General features: G+C 41.8%; 2 protein-coding genes across 3 annotated transcripts; one reads left to right on the top strand and one right to left on the bottom strand.

Moving 5' to 3' along the window:
* Nucleotides 1-1,677: 1,677 nt before the first annotated feature.
* usp14 (ubiquitin specific peptidase 14 (tRNA-guanine transglycosylase)) lies at nucleotides 1,678-15,332 on the top strand. The gene is made up of 16 exons (XM_080726906.1): nucleotides 1,678-1,800; nucleotides 2,610-2,755; nucleotides 6,164-6,196; nucleotides 6,341-6,445; nucleotides 8,641-8,744; nucleotides 10,847-10,905; nucleotides 11,033-11,163; nucleotides 11,623-11,703; nucleotides 11,832-11,917; nucleotides 12,531-12,645; nucleotides 13,103-13,168; nucleotides 13,279-13,371; nucleotides 13,485-13,613; nucleotides 13,717-13,777; nucleotides 13,903-14,010; nucleotides 14,300-15,332. The coding sequence occupies exons 1-16, from the start codon at nucleotides 1,785-1,787 to the stop codon at nucleotides 14,443-14,445; spliced, it is 1,479 nt and encodes a 492-aa protein (XP_080583032.1). The 5' UTR covers nucleotides 1,678-1,784; the 3' UTR covers nucleotides 14,446-15,332.
* A 66-nt stretch (nucleotides 15,333-15,398) lies between these two features.
* Nucleotides 15,399-24,639, bottom strand: thoc1 (THO complex 1). Of its 2 annotated transcripts, none has more exons than XM_080726904.1 (21): nucleotides 24,587-24,639; nucleotides 24,328-24,401; nucleotides 23,379-23,439; nucleotides 23,189-23,258; nucleotides 22,889-23,007; nucleotides 22,428-22,476; nucleotides 22,250-22,345; nucleotides 21,876-21,958; nucleotides 20,900-20,973; nucleotides 20,250-20,358; nucleotides 19,102-19,236; nucleotides 18,710-18,810; nucleotides 18,499-18,565; nucleotides 18,097-18,147; nucleotides 17,915-17,985; nucleotides 17,235-17,330; nucleotides 17,085-17,150; nucleotides 16,791-16,874; nucleotides 16,147-16,294; nucleotides 15,959-16,043; nucleotides 15,399-15,796 (listed from the first exon to the last, which is right to left on the bottom strand). In XM_080726904.1, the coding sequence occupies exons 1-21, from the start codon at nucleotides 24,632-24,634 to the stop codon at nucleotides 15,501-15,503; spliced, it is 1,983 nt and encodes a 660-aa protein (XP_080583030.1). In that variant the 5' UTR covers nucleotides 24,635-24,639; the 3' UTR covers nucleotides 15,399-15,500. The 2 variants fall into 2 exon arrangements, with proteins under 2 accessions (XP_080583030.1, XP_080583031.1); XM_080726905.1 differs by having other exon boundaries at nucleotides 15,399-15,778.
* Between the last annotated feature and the right edge of the window lie 702 nt (nucleotides 24,640-25,341).

Genomic DNA, 25,341 nt, shown 5'->3' with positions numbered 1-25,341 from the left:
TTGTTGTCTCCTTCACATTACTGCTATACTACACCCCATATTTCCAAGCACTGGGGATGAAGGAGATCTGGCAGCAGTATGGCACTGGTGAGACTCACTTGCACTGCATCAAGCAGTCTCATCTTGGAGCACCACTAGCCAAGACAGTGATCAAGGCACATATGCCTTGGAGACAGGAGATGACTGCATGGGCCAGGTGAGGATTAAACATGTAGTTATGGCTTCTGACCGAGTACAATGTCTAACAAACTTTGGAGAGGCAAAGACCTTGACAGAACAAGACACAGTATTGGTAGCAGAGAAGTACAACTGCTGAGACCAACAAGGCACCTTTCTAGCGCATTTCTTGCCACCTGCTTGAACAGCCAAGGAACCTGAGGAAAGACTAGAACCAATGGAACATGGAACAGGGCATGACATAAAGGCTTGTCCTGTTGTCCGGGACAAGTCCATACTATGGAGACACTCCATACTATGGAGTGGAGGGAGCAAGGGGGGTCATTAGCCGTCCTTTTGTTATTATTTCAATGTATGAAATTTTTATCCGGACAAGTGACTTTTGTCTCCGGACAAGTGAATGGGAAATATACTTGTCCAAAGGACAACTGCCTCAAAAAGTCAATGTCAAGCTCTGATGGATGGAAGGAGCACTTTGACTTTAGTACACTCCTGCCATGTCTGAAGCAAGACACTCGACACTGATGGAGTTCTGTGCATCATATTTTGCCATGGAACAATGCCAAATCAATCCTGTAAAAACACCTCATACTAACTTGCATGCACACAATCCCAATATGGTGCACTTTGAGGGAAATTGTTATTTAATTGTGTGTGTGATTTTGTTGTGTAATTTTATTTGTCACTTTTATTCGTAAATAGTCTTATTTGCTCATTTAAACACCCATTTTAAACCCCAATTTAAAGTTAAATGTGGATGCTTACTTGTTGTATTTCTCACTAGTATGTCTTTTGTTATAAACAAAACAAACTTACTATAAAATAGTAACAAACTTACACAAAATACTATAAAAGTGCAAGTAATGAACAAAATCGTTTTTGAAAAATGGCATTGACATTGATATTTCAAAGACAAGATGATCCTTAATGGTCAAAACAATGTCAGAAATGAATTATACATGTCAGCATTAGTTGATTTAGACCTACTGCACCTGTTTTTACTCCTAACAATGGCCAAGTTATGGCCCACGGTCTTCGGAATAGCAAAATGACCTTGACCATGACCTTTTGAGGTCCAAATCGCCCAAAATGGTCAAAACAATATCAGAAATGAATTCCCCACACCACAATTAGTCCAAATAGAGGTATTACATGTATTACAACAGAAAAGTTGGATTTTCATCATAGCCGATGGCAGCCATATTTGATTTGGCCATTGCGCCATTCCTGGCACTATGGCGGACGAGCACCTCTGTGATTTCTCATGTCTAGGGACCCACTGACTCAGTTCAGGTGAGAAACTCCCCTAACACCAAATTGCGAACAGGACTTTAAGCCAGATACTGTATTAAGACCCATTGCTCGGGAACCAGTGGTCTATGGATCCTAGATCGACTCGATAGTCTGAGTCACATTCCTGACGATAGTCAATCCCAGAGCGCGTGGATCAGCGTTCAGCGTGTGTTGTTGCAGCGTCATTCTGTATGAATGAAGTTCCTACAGCAGCCAAGCCAAGAACCTCAGGCTCCACCGTCACACACACATATTCGCGCCCCGGTGGACTGTCAAAGGAACTGTAGTGTCCGAGGAAACGAAAGTGGCCAAACATGCCAGTGTTTACAGGTAGGATGTTATTAATGCGCCGCTTTCACTACAGCGAGATGATATTGAAGCATGAAACCTTACACGTGTTTTTAAGTCAAGTGTTTTCGCATGTTGTTGGGCTAGCGTTAGCAACAACACCAGACTGTTAGCAGCTATGGCTAGCCAGGCCGTCGGGAGGAATCACTGTGGAAGATGTTGCACCAAGTTTGTGTGTGTTTGTGTTAAAAAGAAAACGATAATCTTATTTTCATAACATTATTCAACGTTACTGATTCTGACTAACTGCGCTAAATGAGTTGAGCAGTCTACGTTAGCCTGGCTACTGCGGAAACTGATTTAGCAGCAAGCTAGTTAGCTAGCTGGCTGGCTAGTTGTCAACTTGTTTATAGCTAATGTCAACACGTCGCTGCCACTTTACCTGCTTCCCCATCGGTCAATTTATATATTATTGATATCACAAGTCAAGAAGAGTTGGCACATGTTTCTAAATAACTAGCAAGTAAACTACGCAAGACAAACAAGTCAAATCAGTGTGTTGTTGGGCTTGTTAGCCAACAGGATATAGATAACACAAGTTAGAACGTCTTCCAAATTGGTTTATTAGTTCTATAAAAGTATTATCTACTCATACCAGCTGTCATCTTTAACTTTAGAGCCAGAGCTGGGAAACCATCTGGGCACTTTGGTACTGTTTTTGTTGACTGTATGCAACAGTTACACTATATGCTGTGTCATCATGGTATAACAACAAGACTTTTCACACATCTATTTGAATTCCTGTCATTCTGCATGAGAGTAAACTGTGCTGTGTCTGTGTGTATTTTCAGTAAATGTGAAATGGGGCAAGGAGAAGTTTGATGGAGTTGAGCTGAACACCGAAGAGCCGCCCATGGTGTTCAAGGCTCAGCTGTTTGCCCTGTCAGGAGTTCAGCCTGAGAGACAGAAGGTCATGGTGAAGGGAGGCACTCTAAAGGTAACAATTAAGTTGTATGCAGCCTCGCTTCAGAGATGGGCAATAGGTTGTCTATAGCCTTACATTAAGTCGCTCCTGTAGAAGTTTCTGCATTGATGACGTTTATGGCTACAGGAACGTCTTAACGCTTTGACAGACAGGTCGGGAGTATGGTCTGCAAAACTGCGAGACATATCTTCCGTACAAGTTCGTCAAGGTTTTTGCGACTTGTCCGGTAGTCCGGTAGCCTTGTTTAATGTATTAGTCCGTATTGTTAAATAAAATGAGTTTTTACCAAGTGTGTGTCTTTTCCAAATCTAGCATCTCTGGTTTGGTTAAAGATGGCTGCACTTATCACGTGACGTTCATCCATTCCCCCATTCGCTGTTGCAGCTAACGTTGTAGCAAACGAGGAAAAGTTGTACACTTGGTAAAAACTCATTTTATTTAACAATACGGACTAATACATTAAACAAGGCTACCGGACAAGTCGCAAAAACCTTGACGAACTTGTACGGAAGATATGTCTCGCATGTGTGCATGTGTAGAGCCGCAGTAGCAGTTTTGCAGACCAGACTCAGAGACAAAAAATACGATGAAAAACGAAAGTGCTGCAAAAAGCTCAAGAAAAAATTCAACCATGACCTCAAAAAACACATTGAGCATCTTACTGCTCAATGCAAGAGACTTAGAAACCAGACAACCGCCCTAGTTAGATCCGCCAAAAAAAACTACATCGACGACAAAATCGATGAATACAAAAACAACCCACGAGACCTATGGAAGTTGCTTAACAACCAATTAGGCTTAAAATCAAAAACCATATGCCACAACATAAACATCAAAACGGACGCCGCTCTCATTTCTGACAAAGGTGAAGTGGCTACCCATTTTAACAAAACCTTTACCACCACAGCCCGTTCACTGGTCAAAAGACTGGTCGCCCCATCTGGGCGGTATGGTGAAGAATTTGTTAATACATTCTACAAAAAACTGGGCGTCAGTAAAGACAGCTTTAAACTTTCCACAGTGACAACTGATGAAGTGTTTAAAAAATTGAGCGCCCTACCTCAACACAAGGCCACTGGCCTTGATAAAATCCCAGCTAGATTTCTCAGAGATTCAGCCGCCACCATTGCTCCAATCATTACCCACATAATTAACCTTTCCATCGAACAGGGTCATGTCCCCCAGGACTTCAAACTAGCAAAAGTAACCCCCCTGCATAAAAAAGGTAGCAAACTAGACCCTGGAAACTACCGCCCCGTTTCCATTCTTAGCTCCATATCCAAAGTCATGGAGAAAATAGTCTACGAACAGATTGCAAGATATCTCGATGAGAATAATCTGATTTACGAGTTCCAATCTGGATTCAGAAAATCCCATTCCACTGACACATGCCTTCTCTATTTGACTGACCAAATCAAACGCGAAGCGGATCAGGGCAAGTATAGTGGCATGGTCATGATGGACCTCCAGAAGGCATTTGACACCGTGGATCATGCTATTCTGATTGAGAAACTAAAAGCCATCGGTCTTGACAGCGCAGCAGTGAGCTGGATGCAATCTTACCTGGTGGGGAGGGAACAGGTGGTGGAGATTAACGGTACCCTGTCCCCCCCCCTCCCAGTAAGCTGTGGAGTTCCCCAAGGTAGCATACTGGGACCTCTGTTGTTCCTAATATACGTGAACGACATGGCATCTGCTTGCGACTGCAACCTGTTCCTGTTCGCGGATGACTCGGCTCTCCTAGTCTCGGGCAAGGACCACTTGCAGGTTGAAAAGACACTTAACTCTGAACTGAGTAAGATCTGCACATGGCTTAACGACAACAAATTATCAATTCACCTGGGCAAAACCGAGTCCATCCTCTTTGGATCAAATCATAACCTCAAAAAGGTAGAGAACTTCACAATCAAAGTGGGTGACAAGGTCATAACACGAAAAAACGAAATCTCCTACTTAGGATGTATCCTTGAAGCTAATCTTTCCAGCGAAAAGATGACTTCAAAAGTAATACAAAAAATCAACCAACGAACTCGTTTCCTACAGAGGATCGCCCCAATGGTCAACTTCAACACACTGAAGACCATAGCTGGTGCAATAATCCAGCCCCTCTTTGACTATGGAGTCCACGTATGGTATCGTGACGCCCCACAAGCCCTAAAAACTAAACTCCAAACAGCCCAAAATAAACTAATTAGGGTCCTGCTTAACCTTCCCAATCAGACTCACCTCACCGCTACTCACCAGTTAAGAGTGGGGTGGCTCAGAGTAGATGACAGAGTACAGCAACTTGCAATGGGCCTGGTGTACAAGATACACTACACCACTATGATACCCAAGTACCTGTCAAAATACTTTAAAAACGTTAAGGATGTCCATAATTACAACACCAGAGGCAGTGCCACAGATCACGTTCAACCCAGAGTCAACTCAAAGAAAGGGTCGAACTCGTTCTTCTGCTACACCACAAAAATGTGGAATGCCTTACCGAAGGCCATAAAGGAGTGTGGATCACTAGCATCCTTTAAAATTGCCCTAAAAAACCACTTACAGGCAGCAGCCGTTCACAACTGGTAAAAACCTAGCCCAACCCTACCCTCCCTGCCCCTTCCTTGTATATACTGTACATACTGATTGTTTAGACTAACTGTTACCTGCCCCTTCCTTGTATATATTGTATATACTGTACTTACTGATTGTATAGACCTACTGTTTTCTTTTTTTCTTTACATATCTACTGCATAGTACTGTGTTCTATTTGTCTGTCATTCAATGTTATATGAGATACTTTAATGGTTTCCTGTTGAAATAAGCTTAGTCTTTTCATGGATCTCCTTTTAGTAGACCTTGTACCAGTGAACTGTACCGTCATGAATCTGTACATTTTCCTATGCAAACTTCTAATAAAGCCTTCAATCAATCAATCAATCAATACTCCCGACCTGTCTGTCAAAGCGTTAAGACGCGCTCCTGTAGCCATAAACGTCATCAATGCAGAAACTTCTTCAGGAGCGACTTAATGTAAGGCTAGGTTGTCTATAATAAAATAAAATAAAATAGGTTAACGGGTACACTATATTGTGTATCATTATTTTATGCTTTAACTATTGAAAAATAGCAAATATACAAGCTCACAGCACGGCACACATTTTCACGACTTTTTCAAAAATAGCAGATCTACAAGCTCGCAGCGCTGCACTCGGTGCCGCGCTGTGAGCTTGTATATCTGCTATTTTTCACTGGTTAAAGCATTCAATAATTCTAGGCCTAAATGGGTTAAAGAAAAATGTTTTGTTAGTGAAGACTGTTTCTTGAGACTGTTTGCTACTACTGTCAGTAGAACACGCTTAGCTTGGGACCTAAGTCCTATATAGTATTTTAATGGCCAATGTACTAATCTACATGTCTGTTCTTCTGTTGTAGGATGATGAGTGGGGAAACATCAAGCTGAAAAATGTGAGTGAACTGAGCTTAGTACACTTGAATATCTTTACAATAGCGAATTGTAACTGTTTATGTGTTGGGCTTTACGGATTTTAATTGGGAGCAAGCTGAGTGAGCACTGTGACTATTGAAAGTGAAGATGAATGTCTCTTTTAGGGAATGACACTGTTGATGATGGGATCTGCTGACGCCCTGCCTGAGGAGCCTGCTGTCAGACCCATGTTTGTAGAGGACATGACCGAGGAACAGCTAGCATCAGCGGTGAGTTAATTTAAACATTACTAGATGGATTAAAACATTATGTCATCTCTTAACTAACATTCAGTCTGTTCAATTATTCAGTTAGAAGAGTAAAGTTAGGATAAGGATTGTAGCCTGTACTCAACCAACCAGAAGCAGCAGACATGGCTTGATCTCAGCAAACAATCACTAAGTCTACATAGATAGCAATAAGTTGGCCTTTTTCTAAGACAATATTAAGCTGTTTACATAAGCTATTTATATAACTATTCCATTCATATTTTCATTGACATGCTTCACAGCATATCCTGATAAAAGACTACAGATGCCACCTTCACAGCAAATTCTTTTAAACATCTAGTGGTTGTAGACTTGTTCAGACAAAACGCACCTCTCTACCTTCATTCGATTAGCTTGTTCCCACTACAATGTTTCTCCCTTCCAACAACTTTATGCTATGCCTTAAAATTCCTGTGCATATGGTGCCAGTTTCAGCCTCACCACAAAAATGCTCTGGTATCAGTCATATTTTTCCCTGCTAAACAAGGTTCACAACCACCCGAGCTGCTTGACTATGCATGCTCTTATTATCTACCATGTGTTGCAAATCTCTAAAACAAAAGTCCAATTGAGAGTCATAATTGGTGTAGAACACTGTTGTAAAAGAGATTTCTATTCTCAATGAGACATTTCCCCTTCAATAATTGGACTAAATACTCCACATGTCTTAATTGGATTATGCTTATTCTGACTATGACCTAATTTGCTAAAAGATACTGTTTTACAATTTCTATGCTGTCGTAAGTAATCTGGTTGTTTTCTGCTGGTTTGTTTATATTGTTTGGTTGCTTTTGAATATTTCTTAAAATTGCCTTTTTTCCCTGCTGACCATTAATTAGTGAACTCTGAACTTAAGCCCTGCAAGTTGGTCCATTTGTCCACCACCTTGGTGCCAAACAACTTAACTTGAACTACTGGTTTGAGTGCTGTGACATATTCTGAACCTACAGTACCTTCATGCTCCCCTATGGCTCAAATGATTTTGATGACCTTTTGTGCGACGGCCTTGTATGATTTGCGAAAGAACGTACAAATTTGGAGATACAAGATTTCCACCCGACAACAACGATATACTAGTGTTGTTGCTGCTCTTATACCACCATTATTACTGGGGTTGGTGGGGGCCAGACAGTAGCCCCCTGCGGGCCGCAAATGGACCGCGGGCCGCCTATTGGGGAACCCTGGTCTAGGGGCTTTTAGACACTTAGACTTGGGGCCCTATCGTGTGCCCCTCACTATCCTGTGGCTCTACGAGCTATCCGTTAATTGTGCACAAGACAGCTGGCGTTAGCGTTACCCCTAAACAATATCTTGAGGCAGTGAACATTATGCAGACTCCCTTACTTGCACCAGGACAGGAGGTGTGGCTGATGGGCGTGTAGTTGCGCTATCCGTGAGATTGCTATCGTGCCCAGATCCGTATGAGAAATCCTAATGCATATTGCTTCATTAATCCTATTAAATTAAATAAAAGTGCCCCCCTGCTACCCAACAAATCTCTTCTACAAGCTCTCAAGCGCGACACGTGAGCTTCTAGATCAGATATTTTCAGAGTAGTTCTAGCAAATAGAAATGCTGAACAATCCCTGCACTCAGAGCCTTGGATAAGAGTCTGTCATGCTCAATATAGCCTCTGTGAGGAAGAGCAATCTCTTCATGCATCTGATTCTGATAAATGTCCTCAAATAGCCTACCGTGACGTCGTGAATCCACAGGGTCATTATACCATGTCTGTCTCACTTAGGTTCAATTCATTCTTTGCGCAAGAAATACAAAAAAAACAGATTACTGTATTTTACAATGTGTGAGTGATAATTCTGTGTAACAAATATGATTTTATTCCAAGGCAATGAATGTCTGATAGAGCGGGAGAGAGTGTACGATTGCACTGGAAGGCACGTTGATCGGTTTACCTGTAACGTGCAAACAACACCTATGCATAAAGCTGGTGGCACAAGATGGCAACACGGCCGTGGGAACGCCCAATGATAAATCTCCAAATAGTGGGTAGCGTGGCTGGGGCGCAAGATAGGGCCCATAGTCTTGTTATTCCCATAGTCAGCTTTATGAATGTTAATAATAAAGGAAAGGAAATTAAGATGCTGTTTCCTCTTATTATTAGAAGAACTAATCCCTGTTCTTTCTATGATCCAAAGCTGGAGCTGCCTTGTGGGCTGACAAACCTGGGCAACACCTGTTACATGAATGCCACAGTGCAGTGTCTGCGCTCTGTGCCAGAGCTCAAAGGTGCACTCAGAAGGTAGGTGTTTCTGTGTTTATCCGAACTAGAAACAAAGAAGAATCAATTGGTATATTACCCTGTTGGGTAGAAATGATCATAGCCCCAACTAGTTGGGTAGATGGGCCCAACTGGCCCAATGTATGGGATGATATGTGCTGATTTAGAGCCCATCTATGGGATGATAACTTGGGGAACGGGTGAAATGATAGATTATATGGTCTTGTCTGAGAAAGAGAACAGAATTGCTAATACAGCCATTGCATGGCTGTATTAAAACAATGCTCCCCACGGCCCACCCCAGACACAGAGCTCCCCCTCTCTATTTGTGAACACAGTGGACATGAACATATTTAAATCCCCCGGGGACAAATTTGTGTGTTTTGTGTTTGGTCTGGGATTTAAGAGGAGCTTAAATATATGTAAAACTATATATGGAGCTCCTGAAGGGACATTAGTAGGTAGATTAAAAAATGTTGGGGAACCGGACAAAGCCAGATGTTGAAGCTTAGCTCCTTCTAGGAGCACCGCTATAAAAAGTAAAAACAACGGTTTACTTTTCATAATAAACTACGCCTTGAAATATCGACATACAAATGTCCCTACCAGGCTTTGTATTTGCTGCGTTGTTGTAGATGAGTCCATTTTTGGTATTCAACGCCCTGCCACATCAGCCAGCTCTGAGGATCTGGGGGATCCCAATTCGTTCTCATGCAAGCAGGAAGATGTAATTTCCTACCTGGTCCTTGGTCTGCCTTGTGGCCTCTTACCAGGGCGTGTCTGGAAAACGTCCCTGGGGAGGGGAACAGGAGGCATCATTACGTGATGCACAAACCACCTGGCTCCTTTCTACAGATAAGAGCAGCGGCTCCACTCAGTCTCACAGATGACTGAGCGTCTCACCCTGTCCCTGAGGGAGATCCCAGACACCATCCCCTGAGAAAACCCATTTTGTCCGCTTGTGTCCACGATCTTGTTCTGTTGGCCATGACCCACATTTCATTACCATTGGTGAGAGTAGGAACGAATATTGACCGGTAAATCAAGAGCTTTGTCTTTTTGGCTCAGCTCTCTTTTCATCAAAACGGTTACAGCAAAATCATTACAGCTCCTAACCTCCTACTGCTCCGATTCTCCGTCTGATCTCCCATGTCCTCCCCTCACTTGTGTGAACAAACCCCTGAGATAATAACTCCTTCATATGCGTGAATCAAAACAGCAACTAAGGCTTGTTCTTGTAAAGAGCTTGTTTTCGGTGGAAACTACAGAGGCACGCCGTCTCAAGCGGACTTGATCCACGTGAGACACCTCTGAGGGAGCTAAAGCGAGCGAGTCGCTGTGTCGAGTGTTGCGAAGTCCGCTTGAGCCGACTCAGCGCTGTTAGAAGTTGTAAACCAGGGGGCCAGAATAGTACATATGTGTCCTCCAGACTTTCGACACCTCTTCGCGGTCCAAGTGAACAAACCGGAGCACTTCCTACCTCCCGTTCAGCCAATCAGAAGCTTCTGCGGGCAAGTCTTGCCTTACCCACGTTGCTACACTACACGCGAAATATATGGGGTCAGGATTCATTCCCTACCCATAGAGGGCAATCAACCGGTTTCCTGCTGAGAACCATGGCCTCAGATTTAGCAATACTGATGCTCGTCCCAGCTGCTTCACAATCGACTGCAACAAATCCAGTGAAAGCTGGAGGTCACTTAACAATGTCATCACGATCACATAATCTGTGAAAAGCAGTAATGCAGTCCTCAGCTCTCCATAAGTGTAAACTCGCTCCTCGGCAACTGTGCCTCGAAATCCTGTGGGGTGGAATAACACAAACAGGATGGGTACCCATCGAAAACGAGTCCAATTCACTGCTGAGGACACGGACACAGCTCTCGCTTTCGGCATACAGAGATTGGATGGCCCTCAGTCAGTAGAGCTCCCCTAACCCCATACTTCCGCAGCAGCCCCCTCAATATATCCTGGGGGACCCGGTTCTATGCCTTCCCCAGTCCAGATCCACTCTCTCGTACGTTCATTTCATAAATGAGGGCCACTGTGTTCAGGACTACACTCCTTGTCAGATATGTGTCTGTTCTTTCTGAAAATGTCTGTTTCGGTATCTCCACTTACAGGTATGCAGGTGCTCTGCGGTCTTCAGGAGCTAATGCACCACCCCAGTATATTACAGCAGGTCAGAGGGAATTCATAGATTAACAATATATATACTGTAGTATATAATATAGTGACTTTGTTAAGAAAACAGTTTTGTTTAAGTCTTAAATGTGCAAGAGAGTTATGACTAATGTTCTCATCCTCAGCCCTTCGTGACTTATACGACACCATGGAGAAGACGTCTTCCAGCCTCCCACCCATCATCTTGCTGCAATTCCTTCACATGGCCTTTCCACAGTTTGCAGAAAAGGGAGACCAGGGCCAGTACCTCCAGCAGGTAAGGAACTCATCTTCACTAGCGAAGTACTACCACCAGCACTAACCAATAAAAATCGAACCTCTGTTCGAAGTGGAGCTGTGTGTGTGTGTGTGTGTGTGTGTGTGTGTGTGTGTGTGTGTGTGTGTGTGTGTGTGTGTGTGTGTGTGTGTGTGTGTGTGTGTGTGTGTGTGTGTGTGTGTGTGTGTGTGTGTGTGTGTGTGTGTGTGTGCGCGCGCGCCCCTCCCTTAACATGTGTGGTCAGAAAAGGTTACTGCAGGCAGGCTACAGACAGACAGACACGGAGACAGACCCACACACACGGCCACGTATAGGGAGCTTGTGTTCCACACAGCTCCAAAAATAATAAAGTCATAGGGCTAACATTCTGAATAGAGACAAAGATGGCTTATACATTTGGTATTGAAGAAGTGCAACCAAATATATTTCTATGTCCTTATTCCCTTTGTGTTCTGTCAGGATGCCAACGAGTGCTGGTTGCAGATGATGAGAGTCCTTCAGCAGAAGCTAGAGCCAGAAGCGCCAGAGACTCCAATGGAGGTAAAGCATCTTTTCCTAATATACAGCTATATTAGAACAAAGGATGGTATTATATTTTGCATGAACGAAGGCAGAAGCAATAGAAAACCAGAGAGTGCATTCAACATTTCTAACTTTCTTCCTCCTAGACGTCTGAGTCTGAGAGCGGAACTGCCGCTGCCGTTACAAAGAAGAACTTCATCGACCAGTATTTCGGTGTGGAATTTGAAACCACGTATCCTTAATCAGATTTTAATTGTCTTTTTGTTTGACTTTCAATTTGAATTATGTTTGAACCTGGTGAAAATTGACCTTTTTAAACTGACATGTTTGTTATGTACATAACAATTGGAGCACAGAAGTAAGTTTGAAGTAAAAAACTATCTCTGCATGAGGTACTTGCGGCCATCATGTATTGACTTAAATTATAATGCAGATAGATTGTTGGAGCGGTGAAAGCGCTCCCAATGAACAGGTATATCCGTGGGTATGTGGCTGGCTGGCTGGCTGGCTGGGTGGCTGGCTGGCCCTGTCCGTAGCCTGGGCAATACCTTGAGTGGCCACACACAACACACTAGTTAAAGGAGGGGCGCTGTTTTGTGCAGGCCAGGCACACTCACCACTCACTCACAGGCACAGTTTACACTCACTCACTCACTCACATAGGGTACAGCTGCTCAAATTCACCGCTCCACTTCGAACCGAGGTTTGATTTTTTTATTCTCATTTGCGGCAGCTAACCTTTTCTTTTACCTGTTTTTTTTGGGGGAAAAGTCACAGCCCTAATGTATAAAAGCAGTTAAATGTAGCCATCTATCTGGCTTTTTCTTAACCACGCTTGTACACAGTATGAAGTGCACAGAGGCTGAGGAAGAGGAGCAAACAAAGGGCACAGAAAGCCAGCTTCAGATCAGCTGTTTCATCAACCAGGAGGTGAAATACCTTGCCACAGGACTGAGGCTGGTAAGTATCACTCTTGGAGAGGCTTATGATTTCTGACTGTTCTGTATCCAATTTAATGGCTGTGAGTCACATCCAGTAAGATAAGATACATCATGTCCACTTCTGGTAGTTATATATATCGTCACTGTCGGGCAGAAACCTCGTATCTCCAAGTTTCAAATTTGTAAATCTTTTTGCAAAGTAAAGCCCTGCTTCACCATACAAGGCCGTTGCACAAAAGTAACGCCTCGCGGTGCAAGGCGGTGTGTGCTTGTAGATCGTCTGTTTTCACTAGTTTAAATCATTTTTAAAATGATACTGTAAATACAAAACAAACGGTTTTCCACCCGACGACGACATGCTATATTTTTGCTCATCTCAAGTGAGTGTGACAAGAACACACACAGGCATGTGGAACGTCTGTCTCCATAGTAACAAGGCTCTAATGATGTGCATATGTGTTTCTTTCCCCTTCCAGAGACTGCAGGAAGAAATCACAAAGCTGTCCCCATCTTTGGAGAGAAATGCCTTATATATAAAATCTGTAAGCTTTTTATCAAGCCCAACTTGATACATTTAAAATTGGTCTATCGACCATTGATTTGACAGATCAAACAACCAAATGTATATTTTGTCTTCTTTGCATCCTCGCAGTCAAAAATCAGCCGTCTCCCTGCCTACCTGACTGTTCAGATGGTTCGTTTTTTCTACAAAGAGAAGGAGTCCGTCAATGCCAAAGTCCTTAAGGTTGGTGTTTTGACATTTGTGAGATTTGAAAATGAGTGGAGCCCAGTCAAGACAAATTTGAGAAGAGTCACTTTATGATTAAAATGCTGAAATGTCACTGTCTGGTTGAATAGGATGTCAAGTTCCCCCTCATGCTGGATGTCTATGAACTGTGCACCTCTGAGCTCCAGGAGAAAACGGTATCCATCCGATCAAAGTTTAAGGAGATGGAGGACAAGAAGCTGGAGAAACAGCAGGAAAAGGTAAGCAGGTTTACTGCTTTTATAATCACATTTGTCTGTTCTGTGTTACGTGTAATTTCTGCTTTGAATGGTGTCAAATCTGTTGCTGTTTTTTTTGCAATAGGTGAAGAAACCAGAAGCAACGAAAAAAGAAGTCAAATATGAACCTTTCTCCTTCACTGATGGTAGGTTGTTACATGAGTGCTCCCATTTTTTTCCTATAGGCTTGCCATGTTATAGCTAATATTATGTTCTTTCTAAGCTCAAAGCGCAAAAAGGGTTAGAAGTAACACTCATTTATTCGCTACAGACCTCGGTTCCAACAACAGTGGCTACTATGACCTGCAGGCAGTGCTGACACACCAAGGTCGCTCTAGCTCATCTGGTCACTATGTCGGATGGGTCAAGAGGAAAGAAGGTAACCTTTGTTTTACATACTCTCTTAGCCAGTGGTTCTCAAAGTGGGGTCTGGGAACCCCCTGGGGTCCTTGAGGGAGTTCCAAGGAGTCCCCAGCAAAAGAGACAACAGAAAAGAAATGCAGCCAAATACATTTATTTGGGGGTCCTTGACATGGAAAAGGGTTGAGAACTACTGCTGTATTCCGGTATAACGGCAAATACGATCATGTACTGTATCATGGTAGAAATGTCATGCCTCTCTGTACTATCTATAGAAAATAAAGTAATTGGTTTCTCTTATCATGCAGATGAGTGGGTTAAGTTTGATGACGACAAGGTGAGCGTGGTTTCTCCAGAAGACATCTTGCGGCTGTCCGGTGGTGGAGATTGGCATATAGCATACGTTCTACTCTACGGACCCCGGCGGCTGGAAATACTTGAAGAAGAACAGTAAAAATGCAGAGGAGCTCTAAAATGGAGCCAGAAACATCCTACATGCATACAAAATGCCATTTCCAAGCACTGTCTGCATAGATGTGCAATAAACCTGGGTGTCTTTCAAATTTTGATTACCTTAACTTTTTTTTGCTGTTTTGTAACTGAAACGGATACTTGTAAAACACATTTCTCCATCAAAACGGAGTTGAGTATTCCACCAGTTTATGGTTTGAGATTGGGTAAAGGAGGGTCCTGGATCCATGGAGGTGGTTTGTCTTGTTCTGCAGGTTCATTAAATGTTTTATACACATTGTATATTTTTTAAAGCCTTCGATAAAGGTGCTCATGTCATAGAATCAAAGTATTCCTCTAGTTCATTGAACCAATCAGTTTGTATAGAAATGTGTGGCCAGGTTATTGTACTTGGACACGTCCAGGCTCGTATCTCTTCAAATCGGCTGTGAAGATCTTAACACTGTTTAAGACTTCTTCACTTATTGGGCCTTGGGCTAAATTAAACACTGTTTAAGACTTCTTCACTTATTGGGCCTTGGGCTAAATTTGTCTGTTCTTTTTAGTTTAGATCTTCTGGCTTGCATCAGCTCTGCTTGACATGTTATGAGGTGCTGTCCCCTCATTTTCCTCAAATGTGGGCTTTGGATGAGGCGAGTCCAAGCTCAACTCAAACTTGGATTGAGGTTTGACGAGCCTTGCATGATGTCCTTGTTGGAAATGATTTTCAGAGTTCACATGTATGCTCTGACATGATGCTATGCTTCACTCTTTTCATGCAGTTCTCCCAGTCACATTGCCCCAATGTTAAAGACCTCTAACCTTCCACTCTGTAATAACTTATTGACTGGTGGGTTTTCATAGATGGTGAAAATAAACTGTTATACCAAATGTGTGACTTATGTTTTCTTGACAAGCATCTTTCAATAAATTGAATACGTTGATTATTTGGAAAAACATTTATTGATTTTTCTAGAGCTGGAAAAAACTAGACACAAAAAAAGTGAAATATAAATGACATTAAAAAAGAACAAATTGACAAGCGAATCATCAATTAATTTATGCCTCATTGAGGCTGTCTGCAATCTGGGAGAAACCTGCAGCATTGAGAGCTGCGACCAGGTTCTCCACGGTGGCTTGTGTTGGGTCTCTATCCTGCCAAGCAACCAGGAGCAGCTTGGCCTGCATCTCAATGTCTTCGCTGTCTGTCTCAAACTCCCGCACCTCAGCTGCCTTCATCTCCAGCTGTGTAGCCAGGGTCTTCCACTGAGTGCCCAGTTTGGCTGCAATGTCATCCATCTGCAGGTTTGTTACCAGCTTGCTCTGCATGCTCGGACCTGGACCAAAACAAGATGCTAAGTAAAAATGCAAGCTATTAATAGTTTGTTCAATCAAATTCTGTCAAACTCGGAACACGATAACAGATGCTGTTATATGACACTTGCCCACTGTTCCTAATAGGTTGGGTTTAATTCTGAGGACATTATGTACAGCGAACAAGGAAAAGTCTAACTTACTATCATTGGTCTCTTTGAGAAGATTATCTCCATTCTCGTCGTCATCCTCCTCTCCCGTCTTGATCTCCTCAGAGGGGATGTCCTTCTACAGATGTGGAATAATCGGAATACAAGCATTAACATTTTGTGACATCTGTGTACTGGAGTGCACAATTATGTATGATGACATCTGGAGTAAACTTGCTCACCGGCAGCTCTTTGGCCAGTTTGCTAACCATCATGTCCAGGTATTCTGCCAGGCTCTTGAACTTTTGTGGCATGGGCTGGAAGAAGTGGGGGCTCCTTCTAGACAGCAGTCTTAGAGCTCGCCAACCATAATTGGAATTTCGCACAACTCTGATAGGGAGGCAGGGGGAAAATGTTTTTATTTATCCTAGAGTTGAAGTTAAAGACACTTATTATGCAATTCAGATACTGTCACTGTCGGGCAGAAAACCTTCCATCCATCCCTTTATAATGTATGAAGTATATACATGTTTTTTTGTGTCACATACTGTATGTGTGTGTGTCGCACACAAACATGTATACATACAGTACTAGACTTATGGGGGGAAATCATTACTAAATATATTATCTAATTCTTTTAAATATATGATACTGTCGTGTGACAAAGTGTCATTCAAGTGATCTGCAAGTTCAAAATGTCGCAATACCATATAGAATTATAGATCTACGTTGAACTCTGCAGGTTAAATATTAACCCCCCCCCCCCCCCACCATATTTCCTGAAAAGTTGGATATACAAGGTTTCCATCCGATAGCGTTGATGTAACAGAACAGTATGAAGAAATGCTGAGTGCGTCACTCAGGAGCTTTCAAAGTGAAGACATACTTGTACTCATCCTCCACCATGTTAGCAGGGTCGGCCTGTTCAATGGCCTCCGTAAAGAACTCATCCAGAGACGGCATGAACTCCCTGGATGGAAGAGGCACAAAACAACGTAAATAAAACAATTCTGAAACATACGTGACTACAGTTACAGTAGGCTATATGCTGGTGTACTAATTAACTAAGTGAACACCTCTGTTTTCTACGTGTCAATACAGACTTAAACAAGATATGCTTTTCAATAGAAAACATCATTCTATCAGGTGATTAAGTATAAACAAAGTCTATGCCACTGACCTGTTGTCTGACTTGCAGGCCTCCATGTTATCGTGGTTCAGGTTCCACAGTCTGGTCAGCTCATCACTAGAACAACACACAAGGTCATACAACAGGAAGCCATTCTATAGGTTCTTTTGAATTGTATTCACACTTGTTTAGAGATCTTACTTCCCCATGAAGATCTTGCGGTCCGGCCCTTTTCCAAGGAAGTCTTCCGGAGCTTGTCTTTTCCTGGTGGGCCTCTTGGGTTTGTCTTCTACTGTTCTGTGGAGCCAGAAAATCTCAAATCACTGTAATGTAGAGAATGCATCGTCCAACAGTTTGTTGCTAAATGCTGTGAAAACTTTTATTTATCTTGTATACGCATCTAAAATGCCCTTCCATATTTAAACCTATTTAAACTAAGATTTGCATACTCCAAATGTATTAATTCTAAAATGCTCTTTACATTAATGATGAAGTCATTGTTTTGAAAGCACTGCTGAACCAGCAGTGTACAAGAGCAAATTAATACATTTATAACTAGACTGCACTCTATCGAGGTGCCAACAGCGTTTTGTGCACTCGTGGCCATGAATGTACAGTATGGCCAGCAGAACATGTAAGTACTGCAATCGGTGCTGTTCGGTGCTGCTGTATGTGGGTGGGCAAGGTGGCACTCTGTCGAGGTGCCAACTTGCTGGTGACGTCATCAAGAATGCTGGTCCCCCTCATTGGCTACAGGCGTAAACACAGACACACAGATACTGCCACATACAGAAACACTGAACGCAGTACTTGCGCCCTCTGCTGGTGCAAGTAACAAATGGAATAGCAAAAGAGTATGTTCCATTACCAAGTTCCCATACCTCTCTTTGACAAAGCTTGCGCATCCCTCATTCTTCCAAACATTCCAGTTCTCCTCAGTGTTCAGGATATGCTGTGAGAGATTTAGATGGTTGACCAACAAGTCAAATCACTGACAGAACAAAAACATATGCTAACCAGATGCAATATACTAGAACAGATCATTCATGTCAACAACACTTACCTCAACCATGGTGGCAAACTGGTCTCCATCTGGGGGGATCTCTCTCAGCAGCTACAGTTTAACAGTTGCAAATTAGTTTTCTTTTTTCAAGACTGGAGCATTTCTATTGAAAATAATCTACGGTATGCATTATGATCTATTACCTAAACAAATGTGTGTGTCTACATACCGTAACAACCAATAATATACTGCTCAAAGAAATGAAGGGAACCAAATGTTCCCTTAATTTATTTGAGTATAGTATACTATAGTACTGCTCAAAGAAAGCTCAAAGAATTAAGTGAACATTTTGTTCCCTTCATTTCTTTGAGCAGTGTATAAACGGCAATATGACAGTCTTGTGTATTACAATAGCTATACTACCAGTATGAGTGTTATTTGCAAGGGAGATGAAAGACTAACCTGGTATACCAGTTTGGTTGTTTCTTCAATCCATGTAGTCTGGTCATCATTCAGAACGCAGCTGGAACTGAAAGATAGTAAGAGGCATCAAATAGACTCCAGTAAGTGCAGAGATAACACATTCCCAATTGCTTTGTTCCCGTTTGCTTCAACAGATGTGATCTGATTGGTTTTTACATGTTGCTGTTGTTCTACATGAACCATAAGGTACCTTTTGAACTTGACTTGTCCCTTGAGGTACTGGAAGAGGATGAGGTACTGCAGGAGAATGTGTCGCCTGAAGTTACTGTCACTGAGCTGCAGGTCCATGAGCTGGAGGCCAGAAGAACCACAGACAGAGAGAAGAACAGCTAAGTTATGTCTATACAGTTTATATGTGTAGACAGCACCTTTCACACACAACAAAAGTGCTCCTCATTAATCTAACCAAGACAAACTGAATAACATAAAATACACACAATAATCACAATCTAACTTAAGGGCACAGCTGTATAGTCCTGATAATGACTTAGTCCCAGGTGGGTTTGTGGAAAACACTAAAACGAAGAATCTATAGAGGTTTATTGCCAACTATCCTCTGAGAAAAACAAGATCTGTTCTCACCTTCTCACTGGTGAGGAACTTGGCAAAGTAGACATGTTCTCCACCAGATGTCCTCAGGTCCTCTAGCTTCCTCTTGGATACCTGCATGTCGTCCAGTTTGTAGCTCTTGAATACCGCCAAGGTCTCATCCGAGTACTGAACGGGACAAAAAAACAACAACCTCTCAGTGTATCCTATAGCACTGGTTCCCAAACTTGTTAGCTCGAGACCCAAAAGAGACATTAGACTTTTGCCTGGGATCCAAACTAGTGAAAATAGCAGATCGGAGCGCGCCTATTTTCACTACTTCTTAGACGTTTGTTTTCTAATTTATGGAATTTCTTTGATTTGTCTTTGATTTCTTCATGACTGAAAAAAATATATAATTGAATTTTGTTTTTAATTCATAAAGAATTTAGCTTTTTTGGGAATGTTTATTGAAAATGTTTTGAAATAATAAAATTAAAGTTATACCATGTAACTTTTTTTATAAAACAAATCTTAAAATTGTCCTAACTGTTAAATCGCTAAAGTTTTAGAACACCCACTCTGTTATTTTCAGCTTCTGAAGCCTTCTCTTTATATGTTTTCTATGAGTTGTGAGGGGGGAGAATTTCCCGGCAAAATGATGTCATCTCCCACATGATACACTACCGGCCAATCACAGCGCAGATCATACACCACCGGCCAATCACAGCGAGTCTTGCTGTCTCTAAAGGAAGTAGCTTCCCTCAGCAACTGTGTTTACATTGGTGAAGGAATCTTGCTTGCTACTCCCTCAATCCTGGTCTAAACATGACGGGAGACGGCTCTACGGATGCGTATCGGCGAGGCGGAGGTGCTCGTGACGGCCGCGGTGGTGCGCGGACCCCCGTTCCGGTGGTCCGCGGAGACTCCGGCCGAAAAAAGCAATACCGCTACTGACCATTAGTTGAGCAGCTTCCACAGCACAGCTTTAAATGACACTTTTAGAGCATATCTGTAGTGATAATATGGCCATAGCTAACAGTAAATGTAAAAAAAGAAAAAGTGAAATAATCGTGTGTTCCCTCCTGTATCCTGTATAAAAATGGGTCCTGACCCAGTGTTTGGGAAAACATTTGACATTTGCAAAGGTCAAATCCTATGAAGGTGATGTATATGGGTACTGTTGTAGAGTGAGGTTTTACCTTGAGGAATGTCATCCAGGAGAATTTATCATAACACTGCACTGGGTTTCTGAAATAGTCCTGCAGCGTCCAGAACTTTCTGTATAAGTTGTAGTCAATCGGAATGGAACTGAAAAGACAAACATTCAGTCAGTATCCCATTAAGACCTGGAACGCATCCGTGTCACTCTTTAACCATTATTTTATGCTTTAACTATTAAGAATTAGCATATATACAAGCTCACAGCGTGGCACAGCGTGGCACAGAGTGGCGCGCTTGCGAGCTTGTAGATCTGCTACTTGCTTGCGAGCTTGTAGATCTGCTACTTATTTTAATTCATGACAATTTGTGAAAGTCTTTGAATATATTGACCCAATTCTATAGAATAAATGTCTTCTAAATCCTTCAAAGGTTTTTGAAAAACTCATCTTTCCATCATCAGTGGTTCTCAAACCTCTTTGCGTCAAGGACCCCCCAAAATGATATGTATTTGGCCGCGAACCCCCCCCCATCTCAAAATATTGTGTTCCAGTGATCCCCAGAAGCAAAGATTTGATTCACTAAAATTCGCTGAAGATGACGGCTTTTTCACTGAATTACGTTTCTTGTTGCCATCAATAAATACAATATTTGATCTGTGAGTGCAGTTTGTTTTTATGGTGCCACTTGCCATGGTGCGGGTACATCCTCTTCTCCCATCTCCCCCTCTTCTACCTCCATTCCATCTTCCTTTTCTTCTGTGTGCTGCCATAGACAAAACAAACGTATTTCATTTAAATATTTAATTTTTTCTTCCAAAAATAGAGAAAATAGCCTATCTACAATCTCACAATGCCGCACAATGTGGTGCGGTTAGCTTTTAGATGGCCTATTTTCACTAATTGTTGTACAACAAAGTATATAGGGCTTAACAAGTTACTGATAACGGTGTATGGGAAATTTTATTTTATACTGATTTACAACGTCTATTGTACTAGCCTGCTAAAGTAGAAGATTGTTTTTTCTTTCTTTCTTACTGTCCTGATAAAAACGTTCTGCCACATTACTGACCCTGAACTGTATAACTTCTCAGAACATTAAGAATACTACTCCTGTAAATCTTAGAAGTTCATGGTTCCCGTCTACAACATTTAAATCATAGGGTGTGAAAGCGTCAAAGCAGCATCCTGGTATTGTTGCCCTGACATGTTGAGGCAGCTTACAGTTGGTACTTCATCAATTCATTGACCCAGTAAATGGTAAATGAACCACATTTAGCTGAGTGGGTAGAGGGGCTGCCTGGGAAACAGAAGGCCCCCGGTTCGCGTCCCGGCCCTGGCCTACGTACCCAAGTGTCCCTGAGCAAGATACTCCTGAGCTATCGAGGTGCTGCTCCCATAGCGCCCATGGCACCTGATACTTAAGATGGGTTAAATGCAGAGCCCACATTTCATTGTATATACAAATAGTGACAAATACCACAAGTGTGAGCCACTGACACTAATATGGTATTAAAAGTGCTTGCAGGACACATGCCTGTTGCTCTGTTCATGGACAGACCTTTTTTTAATAAACCTGCTTTTGTACTTTGAGAACATCCGCATTTTTCTTGTCAGTGGGTAGAAGTTTTGTCAACGTGAATTTCCATCACAAATGCCTCTCCTCACCTTTTGTCCAAGGGTGCTCTCTTGTTCATTCTTGTTGTATACTGTGATGTTATCCAGGTTGAACTGGCTTTGGAGATTGAGGCCTGAGAGAAGCAGAATAAACAGCCACATGAGGAGCAGGATTATGACCCATTACATTTAATTGAGCAGGCAATGCCTCCCCATTAACCACTTAAACCCTCTATAGTTAGTAAACTGGACATGAGTTGCTTCTATACTTGGTGCATCACAACGCATTATGAGCTTGTAGATCTGCTATTTTTAGAAAATGTTCCCACCATAAAGGGGATGCTGGGATGAAAGTTGTTAATTCGCTTTGGAATCTCTGACAGATTCATCACATCAAATGCAAAGTATACAAATGAACTACTCACCCGATTTCTCAGACAGAGGGAAGAGACGAGCCAAGAAAAGTTGTATTCTCCCGCAGAATACTGTATTCTGAGATTTGGACAGCCTCCTCAACAGATCTAAAGAGACGAACCCATGTGTATTACACCTGCATTACTGCATTATGCATCGTGATGAAAAGTCTTCAAATATTATCCTTACCGTTGCACATCCTCAACAAGTAATTCTTTCCAGCGGAATAGAAGGAAGCCTGAGAGTAGAGAAGAATGCACGGTAATAGAATAAAATAGGAAATTCAATCTGATCTGTGGAAATAAACGTAGTCTTTTCATGGATCTCCTTTTAGTAGACCTTGTACCAGTGAACTGTACCGTCATGAAACTGTACCTTTTCCTATGCAAACTTCTAATAAAGTCTTCAATCAATCAATCTTAAATCAAAATCAAACCACAAAACAATAACGGTGGATATCTCCCAAACACCTGTTACTGTAAGCCTCTAAAGTAGTAGTGGTTCTCAAATTGGGGTCCAGGGACCCTCTGGGGTTCCAAATGGATCCGTACGTACGGGTCCATTTGGGTCCCAGTGTACACTCTCAGAATTATGGGGTCCTTGAAATTAAAAGGTTTGAGAACCACTGCTCTAAAGGGTAACTAACTTACCGATTTCCATGTGCCGACATTCTCCTCAACAAAGGAGAATATCCTGTCACATTGATCGAGAGGCAAGCAGTCGAGCACGTCTCCCAACAGTAGGAATGGAGTTGTAGCAGAGCAGATACCTGCATGGAGAGAATTAAATAACTTAATCATGCTGATCATATCATTAGAAATAGGAGATTTCAACGGAATTCAGAGGAAGAAAAGCTTGGGCCTATGTCACTCACAAATTATCAGATGAAAATGAGTTTAAAATATAATGGAATTATTGTTCTATCGACATCTTCCATGCGATCCACCTACCTTCTGTAACTGCATCGATGCTGAGGTAGATGAGAGCCAGATAATCATCACAGCTGGCCTTCTGTTCAATCTGCGGAGAAATGAATTATGCTCGCTCAGAATCTCCAACGAGCCATAGTCCAGTGCCCTCCCATCTATTATGTGTACAACTGAGATCAAAATAAAATTACAAAAAGGTCAATTTACTTACAATCTGATCTCCCAGGACGCCTCTCAATGATTGGTCAAGTGTAGTTTTCTTCTCCGTCTCACTGTAAGGAGAGGATAAATAACACACAAGTGCAATGAATGGACTGGCGATTCTTAACATTAACCGCATGCAGCTAATCTAAAGTTGCAATGCTCTCCATTGACAGCCCATTCATGAAAAAAAAAGTCCTTTCCAAATGTATTAAACAACGATAAACTCGACAATATTGCACATGTACAGAGTCAGACAGCTTGGGTTATCCTCTTTGTCTCTGTCAAGACTGTTTAAAAAACCCTCATCATTGACATGTTGTGAGCAACTTTCTGTAAATAAACAGAATTCATTGACAGGAAGATTATTCATAACGTTCCCCCCACCCCTCTCTCAAACAAAGCAGTCTGTGCATATTGGTGCGTTTAACGTTGTTACAGATAAAGATATTAGTTTCCTCTTTGAAGAATGGGCTGTCAATGCAACTGGGATGACCCTGAATCTGTCTCGAGCAGTGGTGTAAGTACATTTACTCAAGTACTGTACTTTTAATTACACCTTTGAAGTATTTCCAATTTCCAATACATCTCCACTACAATTATTTTAAAACTTTAGTTACTAGTTACTTTGCAGATATAAATTATACTATACTAGTATAACATACATAAAACACATTTAATAGCCCTATTTTATACCTAGGCTGTTGATGAGACGTGATGTGATATTGTAGATCTGCTATTTTCAAACACTTCGCACCTTTACTTTGTGCTTTCCGTTTAGAACTTTTACTTGTAACAGAGTAGTTCTATATTGCAGTATTGATAGATACTTTTACTCAAGTTAAAAATGTTAGTACTCTTTCCACCACCACTGCCGTCTCGAGAGATGCTTGCGGCTAAAATGCTAAATATAACAATATTCTTGTATTTCAGTCTGAGTCCAATTGATGTTCACTTACTTTCCAGTGATCTGGTTGAAAGCGTTGACCAGAGGCCTGCTGTTCTTGGCTGCCAGAGCATTTGCAGTAGACGCCTGTGTGTTTATGTGAGCAAAGGAGGGAAGAAATGAAATGTAGCTTAGCCGTTAGCAATGATAGTGAGCAACGTATGCGGACACAAAGGCATAATGGAATAAACAGGTTGCTATCGTCTGAAAAAAAGGCACTTGTTCATAAATGTGTATTTTCAACAGGCTAGTCAACTGACACATATCCTCACCGTAAATTTGTCTTTAGCGTCGATAAAATTGAATAAGGACGGCGACATGTTTACTGCTGAGAGAGCAACACGATTAGTACTTCCGGGTGAACATCTGGTGAACGTGAATGACCCTCTATCAAAATAACAGAAACGTGCATGCATAAAGCGAATTAGAGATACATTATAAATGTGTGTATATATAGAAATTAGAGAAGAAAGAACACGTACTTTTCCTAGATATACATTTTATTCAAATGCATAGAGAGGCATTTCTAGCCATAAATTATAACTACCAGGAGAAGGAGATATGTCGCTAATATTCTCTCCTGGTAGTTATAATTTATGGCTAAGGCATTTCATTCAAATGCAATGCATAAATTAGAAGAAGGCTATATTGTCTTACACCGGCGGTGCCAGAGGGTGGTAGCATTGTACATGTTTTCTCCAGAGTGTATTACATGATTTTCTCATGCTTGCCTTGAGAGTTGAGACTTTATATAGGATATTATATATATATATATATATATATATAGATAGATAGATAGATAGATAGATAGATAGATAGATGAGACAGACAGACAGACAGACAGACAGACAGACAGACAGACAGACAGACAGACAGACAGATATAGCAAACAGTTGTGGCATTGATGCAACTGTCCTACACTGACTAACTATGCCAGAGGATGGCAGTATTTTACACTACACTATGAAGGATTCTCCATGATGGAGTCTAAGTTGTCAAATACATGTAGGCCTATCTGTTATTCCAG

This window comes from Nannobrachium achirus (assembly GCF_963921795.1).
Source record: "Nannobrachium achirus genome assembly, chromosome: 5".
In the NCBI taxonomy this organism is placed as follows: Eukaryota; Metazoa; Chordata; class Actinopteri; order Myctophiformes; family Myctophidae; genus Nannobrachium; species Nannobrachium achirus.
This window is presented reverse-complemented; position numbering and strand designations above follow the sequence as displayed.

Coding starts and splice junctions, on each gene's coding strand:
- thoc1 (XM_080726904.1), bottom strand. CDS start 24,634: ATGTCGCCGTCCTTATTCAATTTTATCGACGCTAAAGACAAATTTACG. Junction 24,402..24,586: donor ACGCTAAAGACAAATTTACG/GTGAGGATATGT, acceptor ATAAACACACAG/GCGTCTACTGCAAATGCTCT. Junction 17,986..18,096: donor AGTTTGCCACCATGGTTGAG/GTAAGTGTTGTT, acceptor AATCTCTCACAG/CATATCCTGAACACTGAGGA.
- usp14 (XM_080726906.1), top strand. Junction 2,756..6,163: donor TGAAGGGAGGCACTCTAAAG/GTAACAATTAAG, acceptor CTTCTGTTGTAG/GATGATGAGTGGGGAAACAT. Junction 10,906..11,032: donor ACCCCAGTATATTACAGCAG/GTCAGAGGGAAT, acceptor TCTCATCCTCAG/CCCTTCGTGACTTATACGAC.